Source organism: Dreissena polymorpha, chromosome 4 (assembly GCF_020536995.1).
Source record: "Dreissena polymorpha isolate Duluth1 chromosome 4, UMN_Dpol_1.0, whole genome shotgun sequence".
Lineage (NCBI taxonomy): Eukaryota > Metazoa > Mollusca > Bivalvia > Myida > Dreissenidae > Dreissena > Dreissena polymorpha.
Window position 1 is genome coordinate 126,871,057 of NC_068358.1, and position 14,365 is coordinate 126,885,421.

General features: G+C 34.2%; 1 protein-coding gene across 1 annotated transcript in view; it reads right to left on the reverse strand.

Moving 5' to 3' along the window:
• Positions 1-13,490, reverse strand: part of LOC127876422 (solute carrier family 4 member 11-like) — a 40,069-nt gene extending 26,579 nt beyond the window's left edge. The window contains exons 1-8 of the mRNA XM_052421698.1: positions 13,301-13,490; positions 7,967-8,317; positions 7,279-7,316; positions 6,809-7,013; positions 5,238-5,322; positions 3,738-3,861; positions 3,191-3,382; positions 2,546-2,630 (exon numbers count right to left, since the gene is read on the reverse strand). Of these exons, the coding sequence (XP_052277658.1) occupies positions 2,546-2,630; positions 3,191-3,382; positions 3,738-3,861; positions 5,238-5,322; positions 6,809-7,013; positions 7,279-7,316; positions 7,967-8,165 (928 nt within the window). The 5' untranslated portion in view covers positions 8,166-8,317; positions 13,301-13,490. The remainder of the gene's footprint in view (positions 1-2,545; positions 2,631-3,190; positions 3,383-3,737; positions 3,862-5,237; positions 5,323-6,808; positions 7,014-7,278; positions 7,317-7,966; positions 8,318-13,300) is intronic.
• Positions 13,491-14,365: the final 875 nt, after the last annotated feature.

The window sequence follows — 14,365 nt, forward strand, 5'->3', positions numbered from 1 at the left end:
GGGGGGGGGGATTCTTGGGTGCGATGGTTGGACGGTATTTCAAACATAAAATAATACAAATAAATATTTGTGTTTTATAACCGTTTCAAAAAAAAAATGGGGGGGGGGGGGTTGAGGTGGGGGGTATAGTGTGAGGGTGTGGTGGTAATTTGTGAGATGATCTTAAAAAAAAAAAATTAGGGGGGGGGGGATTCGGGTGGGGGGAGGGGGGGTGGGGGGGGGGTATAGTGTAAGTGTGTGGTGGTCATTTGTGAGATGATCTTAAAAAAAAAAATGGGGGGGGGGGCACGGGCGATTGTTTGGGTGGAGTCTATTGTGGTATGTCAGGTAAGAGTAGTTTTGTCAAAGTATCAATCAAATCTAATCATAAATAAAGAAGTTATGGCAATTTTAGCAAAATTAAATAATTTGACCTTGAGAGTCAAGGTCATTCAAAGGTCAAGGTAAAATTCAACTTGCCAGGTACAGTAACCTCATGATAGCATGAAAGTATTTGAAGTTTGAAAGCAATAGCCTTGATACTTAGGAAGTAAAGTGGATCGAAACACAAAATTTAACCATATATTCAAAGTTACTAAGTCAAAAAAGGGCCATAATTCCGCAAAAATGACATCCAGAGTTATGCAACTTGTCGTTTTACTGTACCCTTATGATAGTTTGCGTGTGGTATTGGCTGCAATAGCCAATTAAAATCGCTGACGCTTTACAAGTCGAATTGGCACAACGAAACAACCCACATTATAAACAAATTTTGAACAACACTTTCGGCAATCTGCGGATTTTTTTTCTTCTAGTTTTGGATAAAATACAAGGTCGGCGGGTGAAATGTAAATAAAACAAGAGCACCGCCTTGCGGGTGCAGACCGCTCATCTATTTTCTTTTTAAAGGTGAAGGGACTCTCATTTTCAATCACAAAGGAGGGAGGGGTGGAGTGAAGAGGGGTGCATTGTGTGGGGGTGTGGACATTTATTACATTATCTTCCAAAAATGCGAAAAAAAAAGGAAAAAAAAATCGTTGGGGGGGGGGGGGGTGGGATTCTTGGGTGCGATGGTTGGACGGTATTTCAAACATAAAATAATAAAAATAAATATTTGTGTTTTATAACCGTTTAAAAAAAAATGGGGGGGGGGGAGTTGAGGTGGGGGGTATAGTGTGAGGGTGTGGTGGTAATTTGTGAGATGATCTTAAAAAAAAAAATTAGGGGGGGGGGATTCGGGCTGGGGGGAGGGGGGTGGGGGAGGGTATAGTGTAAGTGTGTGGTGGTCATTTGTGAGTTAAAAAAAATGGGGGGGGGGGCACGGGCGATTGTTTGGGTGGAGTCTATTGTGGTATGTCAGGTAAGAGTAGTTTTGTCAAAGTATCAATCAAATCTAATCATAAATAAAGAAGTTATGGCAATTTTAGCAAAATTAAATAATTTGACCTTGAGAGTCAAGGTCATTCAAAGGTCAAGGTAAAATTCAACTTGCCAGGTACAGTAACCTCATGATAGCATGAAAGTATTTGAAGTTTGAAAGCAATAGCCTTGATACTTAGGAAGTAAAGTGGATTGAAACACAAAATTTAACCATATATTCAAAGTTACTAAGTCAAAAAAGGGCCATAATTCCGTAAAAATGACATCCAGAGTTATTCAACTTGTCGTTTTACTGTACCCTTATGATAGTTTGCGAGTGTTCCAAGTATGAAAGCAATATCTATGATACTTTAGGGGTAAAGTGGACCAAAACACAAAACTTAACCAAACTTTCAATTTTCTAAGTATAAAGGGCCCATAATTCCGTCCAAATGCCAGTCAGAGTTACATAACTTTGCCTGCACAGTCCCCTTACGATAGTTAATAAGTGTTGCAAGTATGAAAGCAATAGCTTTGATACTGTAGGAATAAAGTGGACCTTAACACAAAACAACCAAATTTTCAATTTTCTAAGTATAAAAAGGGCACATAATTCTGTCAAAATGCCAGTCAGAGTTACATTACTTTGCCTGCACAGTCCCCTTATGATAGTTAGTAAGTGTTGCAAGTATGAAAGCAATAGCTTTGATACTTAAGGAATAAAATGGACCTAAACACAAAACTTTACCAAAATTTTCAATTTTCTAAGTATAAAAAGGGCACATAATTCTGTCAAAATGCACGCCAGAGTTATCTAACTTTGCCTGCACAGTCCCCTCATGATAGTAAGTGTACCAAGTTTGAATGCAATAGCATTGATACTTTCTGAGAAAAGTGGACCTAAACGCAAAACTTAACCGGACGCCGACGCCGACGCAGACGCAGACGCCGACGCAGACGCCGACGCCGACGCCAAGGTGATGACAATAGCTCTTTTTTTTTTCAAAAAATAGATGAGCTAAAAACGAAAGTGACTTTTATTTTTATGTGTATTTGTCAAAAAATAGGGTCGGTCGCTCCCGTAAAACAGATAATAAAAAAATGCTGGCCTATATGAAAAAAGGCTATTTTCCGTATTGCAAAACATTCTTAAGAATCGAAGATTGATAACTGTCTTTTCTTGAATATCTTTTAAGAGAATGCGTACCATCTTTGTAGTCTGACAAGTAGTGTGGTAGTCGTCGTTTAAAATCTCCGATAAGTCCGCCAAGGAACCAGCAGTATTTCTCCTCCTGTGTCAACAACATGACCAACAATATAAATTAATTTATTACTAGGTTTTTACATGATATTTCGTTTTTAGTTTAATTTTTATTCTAATATTCGTGACACACCGTGGATTCAGAATACATAATATCAAGAAAACCACTTATCTCTCAACAATCATTAAACAAATAAATAAATAAATCTAATATCGAAGTACATAGCGTTTGTTTTGGAACTGGTCAGAAAACTTAAACAAAACTTTGAACAAACTTAAAGGTTTGTTTAAAGCGATAACACCGTACCGTGCCCGTTTATTATATTAAATCCTTAAACTCAGTTGATACGCATTTATTTCATGATTGCTTGACATGTAGATGTTGGTGTTATCAATGCTCTATAAAATTTCTATTAAACAACATTGGTTAGGACACTTATATAGCAATTGTTACTCAATATTTAAGATGAAATTATCGGAATAAAATCTTGGCATTAATAGATAGTCATTAGTTTGTTTAAGGATATATAATAAAGATAATAACGTTTATAGAAAAGCCTGCTCATAAACCCCATTAAAACACGGGCTTACTGTTTCAGTCTTTATCAAATTATCCTTCTCGTCAGTTCTTGACATCTTATCCACAAGCGCCTGCGTGTTCTTGGCGAGAACGACCTTGAACTCTTCCTCGGTATGGCAGTCCAGCAGCTGGTTGCGAAGTTCAAGGTTGGAGAAGATCGTAGCAAAAGTGCGACCCGTCTCAAGATCGCTCTTCGTTCCTTTCTAATTAAGAACGACATTTGTCTTCTGCTTATTAAGTATTGTTATTGCATGAATTAAATTCGAAAAAAATATTTAGTTTTTGTTAGCACAAAATTAATCTGCTGCAGAATTGAATATTTAAAAAAAATAAATGAGCGTACATTATGAGGTGTATCACAAATCCACAGGATAATTTAGTTTCTTGCCTCATGTAGCAAAAACAATAATTATCTATCAATTAAACTCCTGTAAGCGAATTGTTTTCGAAGTGAAAAAGAAATAAGAAATACTTTCGATAAGATTATTTGGTAAGATTTCGTTAGTGATCAGATAATTCAGAACATCTTAAATAAACCATGCTTTTGTTTTGTTGTACCTCTTTTATTGGCGTTAGAATCAGTATCACAAAATACACTTCTTGACTTGAAGGTCCAAAATTTGCAGGATGACGAAGTCGCGCTAGACCAACGTGTCTTTGTGTGATCGAGGGAATGCTGGCACTGGAATAATATATGCTGCCATGTAAGAAACACAAACTTGAAAGCGAATTCACAGACAAATACATGTAAAATCTTAAACGAAAGATTTTTTGTTCTTTTTAAATTGTTTTTTTTTGTTAGGATTTTTGCCGTATAACATGGGTTAGTCTTAATTACCAACCGGTACATACACTTTTCTCTGGGTTAGCTTAATTATCAGAAGTAACTAAAAGTAAATTACTTAAATAAGAAGTCGGAGTACAATTTTCCGTACAATGATTTTCATGACAAGTTGCCCCATAAGTTATGTGGATGGATTTTTTTAATCAAGCGTTAGATCCACTAAGCCTTTCTGGCTCTTAACGTTCGTCAATCGTACTAAAGGCTTTAAGTTATGCATTTGCAATGGTAGGTTCAACTAATGTAATAAAAATGTGTACTGCATGAAGTTTTCAAAATATTCAAAAAGTATTCAAATAAAATGTTACTTGGCCAAAAACGTGTTTCCTTTCGTGCCTTGGATACAAAAAACGACAATACCTTTTTGGACGTTAGGAAGCACTATGTAACACAGGTGGTTAGCGCGTGGCTATGATATTAATTAGTGAAAACATCATTTTGAATAATAAATAATCATATTTTAACGAACAATCAACTTTTTTGAAAAATAAATTCACTATCAAATATATATATATATATATATATATATATATATATATATATATATATATATATATATATATATATATATATATATATATATATAAATATAAAACAAGGTATCCAATTCAAAATCACCCGAAAACGGGGTGCATCGCTTTGAACAGCCACAACTTCATCAATTGTGCAGCGATTCTCACGATCCTGGTCTTATTTAACGCAGAAATGAATGTCAGTTCTAGAAATGTATATATCGTGTTATAGTTATTCAAATGCTGGGTCAAATTTTAAGAAATAACACGATATACAACTCGCATAACCTACTTTACACCGATCACAGTCAAACAAACCTGTGTTCTACTAATACCGCAAACAACAACCTCTGATCATAGTCAAACCTGCGTACTACTTACACGACACACATGCCTCGCTGATCATACTCATAAATGCGTTTCACTTGCACGACACACAGCAAACACTGACCACACTCAAACATTTATTCTACATCAAATGTACACACCAAACTCTGCTCATCTGTGCTTAACAATCATGATAGGTTATGCATCATGGATGTCAAACATGTGTTTTGCTTCCAAGACACCCAACCAAATCTTGTTATAGTCAAACCTGTGTTCTACTAACATGGCAAAAACAGACTCTAGTCAAATTCAAACTTGAGTACTATTAAAATGGTAGTTAGGCAGTTTTTGTTATAGTTGAATCTGTGTTAAACGTACATTGCACAAAGCCAACTCTGGTCATGGTCAAATCCTTCTCCTTCCGAGATACTCGTGCACTGCAGTGTACGGGTTAACTGGTGCACTGAAACATTTGAAATCATATTACAATGAATCATGTTTTTTTAAAGAATGTTGAACGGGGCAATAAATCAATTAACATTTAGTGTGTAGTTTTCCAAACTCAAAGTTGACTTGTATGTTTTGATATAACCGTATACCCAACGCCGTTTTTCATGTTTACCTTCAGGAAACCATTTTTCAAATTTAAGTCAAAAAAGGAACCCAACTTGGTGAACATTAAGTGCATAGAAACACAACTCATTTTTTCATGCCATTTATGATGTAACAACAAGTGAATAACAAAATAATATTGACATTGATACGAAACTAATGAACACAAACCAATAGAAAAGCTCACTTTAGTATATTCCCCACTAAAACATGGTTTCTGAAGGTATAATTAAAGAATCATGTAAAAAACGTATGTAGGTCTCCATAAAAATCTGCGCTTTACTTACACTATGAATATCTCAATTTACATCATTAAAGCATTTGAGAAATAGTAATCATTATAAACATCATAACAAGCAATTAAGTTAAAATGTCTTGTAAAGAGTGACATAGTATATAAGGTACTGATCAGGTATGGAAGACAAAATACAGCAGATAACAAGGTTGTCTTATTATATATGTGTTGTTACCATATATGTGTTGTTACCATTAACGAGCGGTATATAACCTTTAAAGTACTAATTTCCTAAATAGGACAATTGACATTGAATTGTGATATTTACCTGAGACTTCGGGACCTGCTTTTTGCTGCGTGCGACACAGTGTTAAAACAATGCATATTACTTTTTAAAGTGAATTGAAAGTACCTAAACATGACCTTTGACTTTAAATTGTTACCTTTGCCGCGATTTAGGGACCTTGTTCTTATGCGCATAACTCCGTCTCATCATGATGATCGCTTATGGAAAGTAATATGCACATCCATCCGTGCTGTTCAAAACAGTTTATCTGACATGTAGCTTTGAAATATTATCTTGACCTTTGACCTATGGACCTTCTTATTGCAAAACAGTTCGTCCCATCATGCTTATCAATAATAACAGCTATTTGAAAATCCGTCAATTCTAGACCAACACTACGTGTGTAGCACATATTTCATACATTTGACCTTTGACAATGAATTGGGACTTTGACAGGACCTTGCAGCACTCTTTCATTTTATTCTGATCACATAAAACAAACTTAATGCCGTTGAATATTTCGAAAATTGGATCTTCCACCTTGAATTGTTAAATTTAACTTTAATCAAGATACTTGGTTATTATTCGGTACACTTGGTATTTTTAAATCTAATTATGTTGGATAATGTTATGCGAATTGTCAATTACATTTTTTTCTGATTTTATCATCGGACTTTGAATAATGAATTTGAGATTGGACCCAGGGTCATGGTTCTTGCAATTGACATTTCGTTTCATCTTACCGGTCACTTTTCTCATGCTATATGAAACTGCGCTAATAAGTAGCAAGTTGGAGCTGATTAAGTCGTTATATACCATTATCATTAGTGAACAAGGCAGATCTGGCCTGGTCGAAACAGATCTGGTATTCAGGCAAGTCGAGAAGTCGGCGTAGAATTTCATCGATGATTGCATCGAGGCTGACGTGCATGACGTCTAATAATAGCACGGTCTTGTTCAGAAACTTCTTTACATCCATATGTGCTCGTACTTCATTCGAGAAATCTTTCAGCGGTACTTTCTATTTAAATAAAAACACATTGAACAGTTTTTATCCGAATTTTTCATTCTTTCTGGAATACATGTTTTTTTAGAAACATGTCTTTGGTGAAAGGTTGCGGGAACAAAAGTATGCGCAATTGACTTTAATAAATTTCGTAAATATCTGTTTATAAAGTATCACAACATCAATTGCGGTATAAAAGTAGTTTCATTTGTTTAACATCACATTATGATGTTCAAATAATTTCCAGATAATTATAATGCATTAAAACATCTGTACCAACCTCATGTCTTGAGTATATCAAAGTTGTGCCAGAGTCATCTGCAAAGATGGTTAAAAAATGGTTGGGAATAAATATATTATATGAAAACATTTTATCAAATTTTATGAATTTTACACAAACAATTGCCTTAATTTTATGGAACATTTATTCAAAGAAAATAGAAAACAAAAATACCAATTTGGAATTTTAAAATGAAAATAAAGTATGTTCTAATCAAGTCGGACAGTGTGAGGTGTTTGAAACAAAATGGTCAGTAGTTATCAAGCTACTGGCTTTTTAAAATAAAAAATAAAGAAGTAACACAAAACATAATGAGCATTTACCAATTAATGTCTTACATTATAAGCGATAAACCTTAATTTAAACTGTTTTATCGTCTTTTACAAAAGCTATAAAATTGAGCTATACCTAAGTGACATTATAAACACTGCAATTACACTGACCATATAATACTTTTTACTTGAATAAGCAACATTATAAACTAAACGTTAATTGACAATGTGTTCAGCCAATTCTCATGTCATATCGACATGGTAAACATTTGGGATAATGTAAAATGGTAAATTGGCATGATGAATATAAAGTGACCATCGGAAATAAAGAAGCGAAATAATAAGTGCAATGTATAAGTAACTAATGCCAATAAGGGTTCACGAGTGTCATGTTAATGTTAACGAGCTATGCTTACATATAAACGAGTCATCAAACTTCGGTGTCTCAATCGTGCTCTTGTTCTCATCTACAGGGTTCTTAGGAAGACTCGATGGGTCAAGCAATGATCTGTTTGACTTGCGTGCCAGGCTTGGTACCCTCGTTCTTTTGTTTCGGCAACGTTTGTCCGGGAACGTCGACGTTTCCTTCCGACAGGATATCGATCCCTGGAGCATCGTAATGAGGCACTGCTACGTCAGCCTCCGTTTGCATGGTGAACAACGGATGTGCATGAGAATGGGAGTCGTTTTTTTTCCCTGAGGGTCTAATCTCATGCAGGGCAGTACCGTTGTCATCATCATTCGTGTCCATTATGTGATTTACATACCTGATATGAAAACCAGATACCAATGTGATGTAATTGTAAGTAGTAAATATGCACTGAAACTTCACACATGCTATTTTACTTTAATCAATAAACAGCTCATTTTTTGGTGAGAACGTCTATGATAATATTTCAAAATCCATCCTTAATTAAAAAAAATCCACATACGAGTAAGATACTTGATTGTCTATACTTGTCGATCTTTATGTATATGTTACAGTGGTGGCAATATCTACTTTATCGTCTGTGTGACATATTAGCTCTTTGGAAAATTCCCATACAGCACAGTTACAGTGAACTCTAGTTTTTATACAAGCTCTCTGAATGAGACTACCATGTCTGTGTAGAGCACATAATCAGAATATAGCAAATTGTTGTTGTTTTATTTTTTTATGGAAACAAACTTATTTTTGCCTGTGTACTAATGTACCTGCTATTTAATAAAAGAAGTGAGTTTCAAATTACTATAACAAGCAAACACATGCGCAAATATATATCCTTTATTATTAGTATATCGAATATAATGCTATAATACCAATTTAAATACATATCATGGATCTACACTTTTATGGTATTATTTTCAAAGCAATAAAAATACGAAATCGTCATCGTCCGATAAATAAACATATGTGCCAATAAACATTAAGGAATAAGGGCAAGGATGTTTCAAATACCATATAATTTCACCTAGATATAATGAGATGTGGATAACCTTATTATTTTCATTCCTTATATACATTGTAAAGTGATTTGTCTTTAGAAAGGATAATGTAACTAAATTTGTGATTGTCCTATACATTGGACGATCCGAATCTATCTGTGGTTTTCCTTAAGCTTATATATGAAAGTTCATGTGTGATTTGCCTTTTGATTGGACAATGCAACTCTGTGTGTTAATTGCCTTTTGGCTGTATGAGGTGCAACTTCTGGTGTGATTTGCCCTTAGATTGATTGACGCAAAATAATCTTGGATTTTCTTTTAGATTGGATGATTCAACTTCATGTGATATTTGACTTTGAAGGAGATGGTGCAACTTCATGTCTTATTTGTCATTAGTTTGAAAGATGCAACGTATACGTGTATGTCGTAGTTAAATTACCTCAAGCTTCAACAAGGATTAAGCTAGCAATACATAGCAATAGTCAAAGAAATAATAAAAAAACAAAAACAATATGGCATTCTGTCATAAAACATTTGAACGATCTCAAACAAAACTTATTTATTTTACAAAAAAATGTTAAAAACCATTTTTTGAGCATATTACATCATACAATTTACCCATATATTCAATAAAACAATTAGACCAGTTTCTGAGACTAGGTGTGTAAATTGTAACTACCGCTTCTATTGAAAAACACAAGGGAATACTAAAAGAATATTGTCCTACATTTACAGCAAGTAAATTCTAAAAGACACTAAGATTACCGGTAAACTTGGATTCATATAGTGGACCTAAAAGAAATATAAATATTGTATGTAAGGAGCCACACGATTGAAAGACTGGCCTCGTTACTTTTCAGTGATAAATAATAAAAAATACTTAAAAGCATCAGAGCATTAAATAAAATGGAAATCTATTGAGCATGCATAAAGTGTGTTTGGGTCATTGTGGATAAAATTTAATATTGTTTGTCAATAGCATATTTTTCTCATGAAAATTCCATCCTTCTTAATACAATTTCAAATGAAAATTGTTCATCTTCCGAAAAATCACGATGCATTAGAATGTAAATGAATATTGGTTGAAATACCTATCGCTAAGTTTTATTTTGATCGACAGTTAACGAATCAACTACTGTAAGAAAAAATTAAATTTATTTATAATATTCTAATCAATTTAAATACTTAAGTAAACACAAACAATCTCTAAAATTAATATCCACACAACAGTAAACACAAACATGTAATCACATCCTCCAAATGCATTATTTATTCATAACAAAAAACACCGTCAGATATGGCATGCTTCGTAAATTATGCATGCTAAAACAAGGTCAGATATGGCATGCTTCGAAAATTATGCAGGCTAAAACACGGTCAGATAGGGCATGCTTCAAAAATTATGTAGGCTAAAGCAAGGGCGAAGAAAGTGGGCAGGTCAGCTAAATGTAATTGAAAAGAATACAATTATTTAAACTATTATTCCATGTTTTCGTCTTGTATTAGTTTTTGTAGAGATAATATCAATTTAGAAACATAGAAAAATTGCAGGAATCGTCAAAGAATGTAGAAACCCCATTATTTAAAAAATATGACATCGATGTTTGGATATTCCACTACATTTGTTAAAATAAAAGCTTCTGCTATTAAATGCAAAGTCGTTAAGTATTAAATACTATAAGATAACTTTGCAACGAATTGAACACAATTTAATACTTTTTAAGTTGTTATACAGAAAGATACCCCATGGTTTCACCTTTGCCAACACGTACAAAGAGCTTCATTTAACAGTATGTTGTATGACCCTCCAATAACAATCAGTCTAATCATAATCGGCAGTTGTTCCCGAGGTGATACAAAACGAAAACTGTAAATGTATTAAGCCGAAATTATTCATTCCTTACACTGATCACTCAACTGAATAACCACATTACGTTTGCTGGTTTAACATCATCTATCGGATCTTTGTGTATTTGTACGTTTATGAGGTCCTTCAGCGCTTGTAGCTGCATTAATTATCTACCATTTATCTGTATATAAAGGTATACTTGGCTATAGACTCAAATAAAGCAAATGAAACGGTCCACTGATGTTTTGCAATCAGCTGACCGGGTTTATAACCGTTTGTAAAACACTTATGCAAGATGTCAACGGTTCAATGCAATTAGTAAGAATTTCGATAAAATGCAACCGCAATTATAGAGCCATTTATATAAATGGAAAATCTGGTTGTCCGAATAATAACAGTTTTTGTAAGAAAAGTACAAATGTTATTGACTGGTGCAATCTCGCATTTTTACGTCCGATAATAAGGCATTGTTTACATATTTTGTTTTTATAAAAATTACATTGAACATTTAGTTATAAAATTATTTTTGCTTGAATGTTTATAAGATTAACATGTTCATTTCATTTTGCGACGTGTAGATATGTTGTTAAACGCATAAATTAATATCCAGGAAAATAATGCTCCAGGTAAAGGTCAAACAGAATTTAGAAATGAACTGCAATGCCCCTATTGTTGTTTCAAAGACGACGACTGTATAATCTTCGGAGCACGCATTATAATGATACAGACCGTGGAATAAATCCTTTTATCCTACAGCTAAATGATTTTATATAACAAATACGACTCATAAAGAAAAGATAAAGTTTTCTCCTCGGTTATTTTTAGATAAGGTTTATCAAACAGTTATTTTTAGAACATGTACATAGGGACTACTTTTTTTGCCTTTCACCCCTGATTGCGTCATTCACGTCATTGGGTACGCAGTCGTTTAACGAGTTAACGAGTGTGTGTGTTTACGATTGATTATTTAGAGGATAATACACGGCTGAGATGGGCCGAGCAGTGATAATCGGCCCGCAGGGGGAATAACCCTGGTTTGCGACCTGGGGCCAATTATCACTGCCCGGCCCGGCTCAACCGTGTATTAACGTCTATAATATATATCTTACTTTTATACTAAATTATAGATGGGTTCAGGTTTTGAGTCATACTATAATACTATTTTGGTTCTTCACTAAAATTTATGAAGAACCAGCTTTCCGTACTTTAATTTTCATTGAATTGATTACGCAATTTATGACGTACCTCGTGTGACGTAATTTAAATGACGAAACTAGCTAGACGCTTTGGATTTAAAGGCAACATAAATTCGGACTTGGAAGTTGGAGGGTTTTTATTTTACAATGCAATATTTTTTAAGCATCGAACGATTATTGTGTGTGTTTACGATGGATTATTATCATATTATGAATGTGAATAACAGTGTTGGGATATAAAACTGGAATGAAACTGGTGAGACTCCATTTTCGATTTCGTTAAAATGTCGAATGTACTCGAATAACGCGATGTTTTGTTGAACAATTGATGGATTAAATTTAAGAAAAGTGTCAGTGAATTGTTCTTTAACTTTTTGAAGGAAATCGATATTGAATTAAAAGGGTAATTTCTTTGATGAATAAGTCGTGCCTTTGTCAGTCGATCAAAGAATGTCTATCCACAAAGAATTGCCTGCTTACATCCAGTGCTTTAAAACGGAAAAGATGGATTGCGATGAAGAAATGTGTCCAGAATTTTAACTCGTCATGGAAGCAAATTTAACTTTACGAAAATAAACATGGTTTTTACACAACTTCGGTGAGTAGAACAATAACCCGTAGATGTTTTACTTTTTAATGTCAGTAAGTAAAAAGTGTGTAAAAAGAAGAGTTGTTTATAGACTAAAATTAACAATATCGGCGGGGATAAATGCTGAATCATGCTTCACGTACGTGTAAATTTTAAAATGGCAGCCATTTGTGTTTTTGGTATTTTACAGTTGTGAAACAAGAATTGTAGTTATAACAAAACCGTCTGTGTTTTACTTGAGTGAGTAACATTTGGAACGCTGATTAAATTTGAATCGAGGCGTATAGCGATATTTTGTCTTACTCTACTGTGCGTGGAAACCTTAAGAACCATTTCGAGTTCCGTAAAAGGGGAAGATCACAATTAATATTACTACGCAATGTCAGATTCAGTTAATTTTGTGTTTTTGCTTTTATTTTATCAATTAAATACTTCTATTTTGATTGCAGCAGGCATAAATTATGTAAAAAAATATATTGTAGGATAAATAGAATACTATGTTAGTGTGATTGTGTACTTAAATTTATCCCACTCGTCTCAGAAAGGCTTACAAGGCTCGGCAAGCCTCGCCATGTAAATCTTTTTTCACTCGTGGGATAAATTTAAGTACACAATCACACTAACATAGTATTCTCTATGTTCCATTCCGATCACCATCATCAGCAATTATGATTACAAAATATTGACATACCCTTCAGCTCTTTTGTCACCTGCATCCATTCTCTTATGTCCTATTGTGTTAACAAAGTAATTGACCACTAGCACGCTATTTGGGAACCACTTAATATTCAAGATCCACTACAGCGTATACGGATTGTGAAGATCGGGCATCCCATGTACGCACTGTTTTTAAACCCCAAAGGCTCGGTGTTTACAATACATATGTATACATAACTGATTAACATACTCAGACTAGACGCAGATATTGGCAATGCGCCAAAACTTACTGTTAAATGAACATGTCCTAACAATAGAGGGATTTCCGATTACGTAATTCACCGGATGTCCGCCATTTCGGAGACTAGCTGATAATCCGATAATACGATTCGCTGAATGAACAGACACAAATGCTGATTTAACTTTCTGATTTTATGTGATACAATCGACAAAATGGTTTTGAAATGTGCAATTATTGGTTGTTCGAATAGAAAGGACCGTGAAAAGGACTTGAATTTTTATAGACTTCCAGCAGTGATAAAAAATCAAGGCTCTGAATGTGAGAACTGAGCGAGGACCGGCGTCGTGAATGGTTAGCCAAAATTAACCAGAACTTCGAAAATAAAAATCTGGATACTGTCAGGGTGTGTTCAGTCCATTTTTTAAGCGGTAAGTGCGATTTTTGTTTGTTTGTTAGGAAATATGCATGTTAATAAAATAACAAAGCTACATAAATTACATGTTTTTGTGCCATACCAGGGACCTATACATTTGTTTGTATAGGTCCCTTGCCATACCCATACCCCACCCACATTTGCCAAACATAAAGCTATGAAATTAGTGATGAAGTGTTTAAGCAAACTTTATTATACAAATGTTTCATGAAAAGGAATGCATATATGTGTTTACAGATTATAATTATTACACAACAATTGATCTTTTCAGGGAAAAAAAGCAGGGCTGTATGACCGTAACAGCCCAGATTGGTGTCCTACATTACGTCTCGGAGGGAATCAAGAACATGAAGATGTGTCGGTTGAGACAGGGACTACGCCTAGTATAAGCCGGTATAACCGAATGAAAGAGAGGAAGCGTCGCA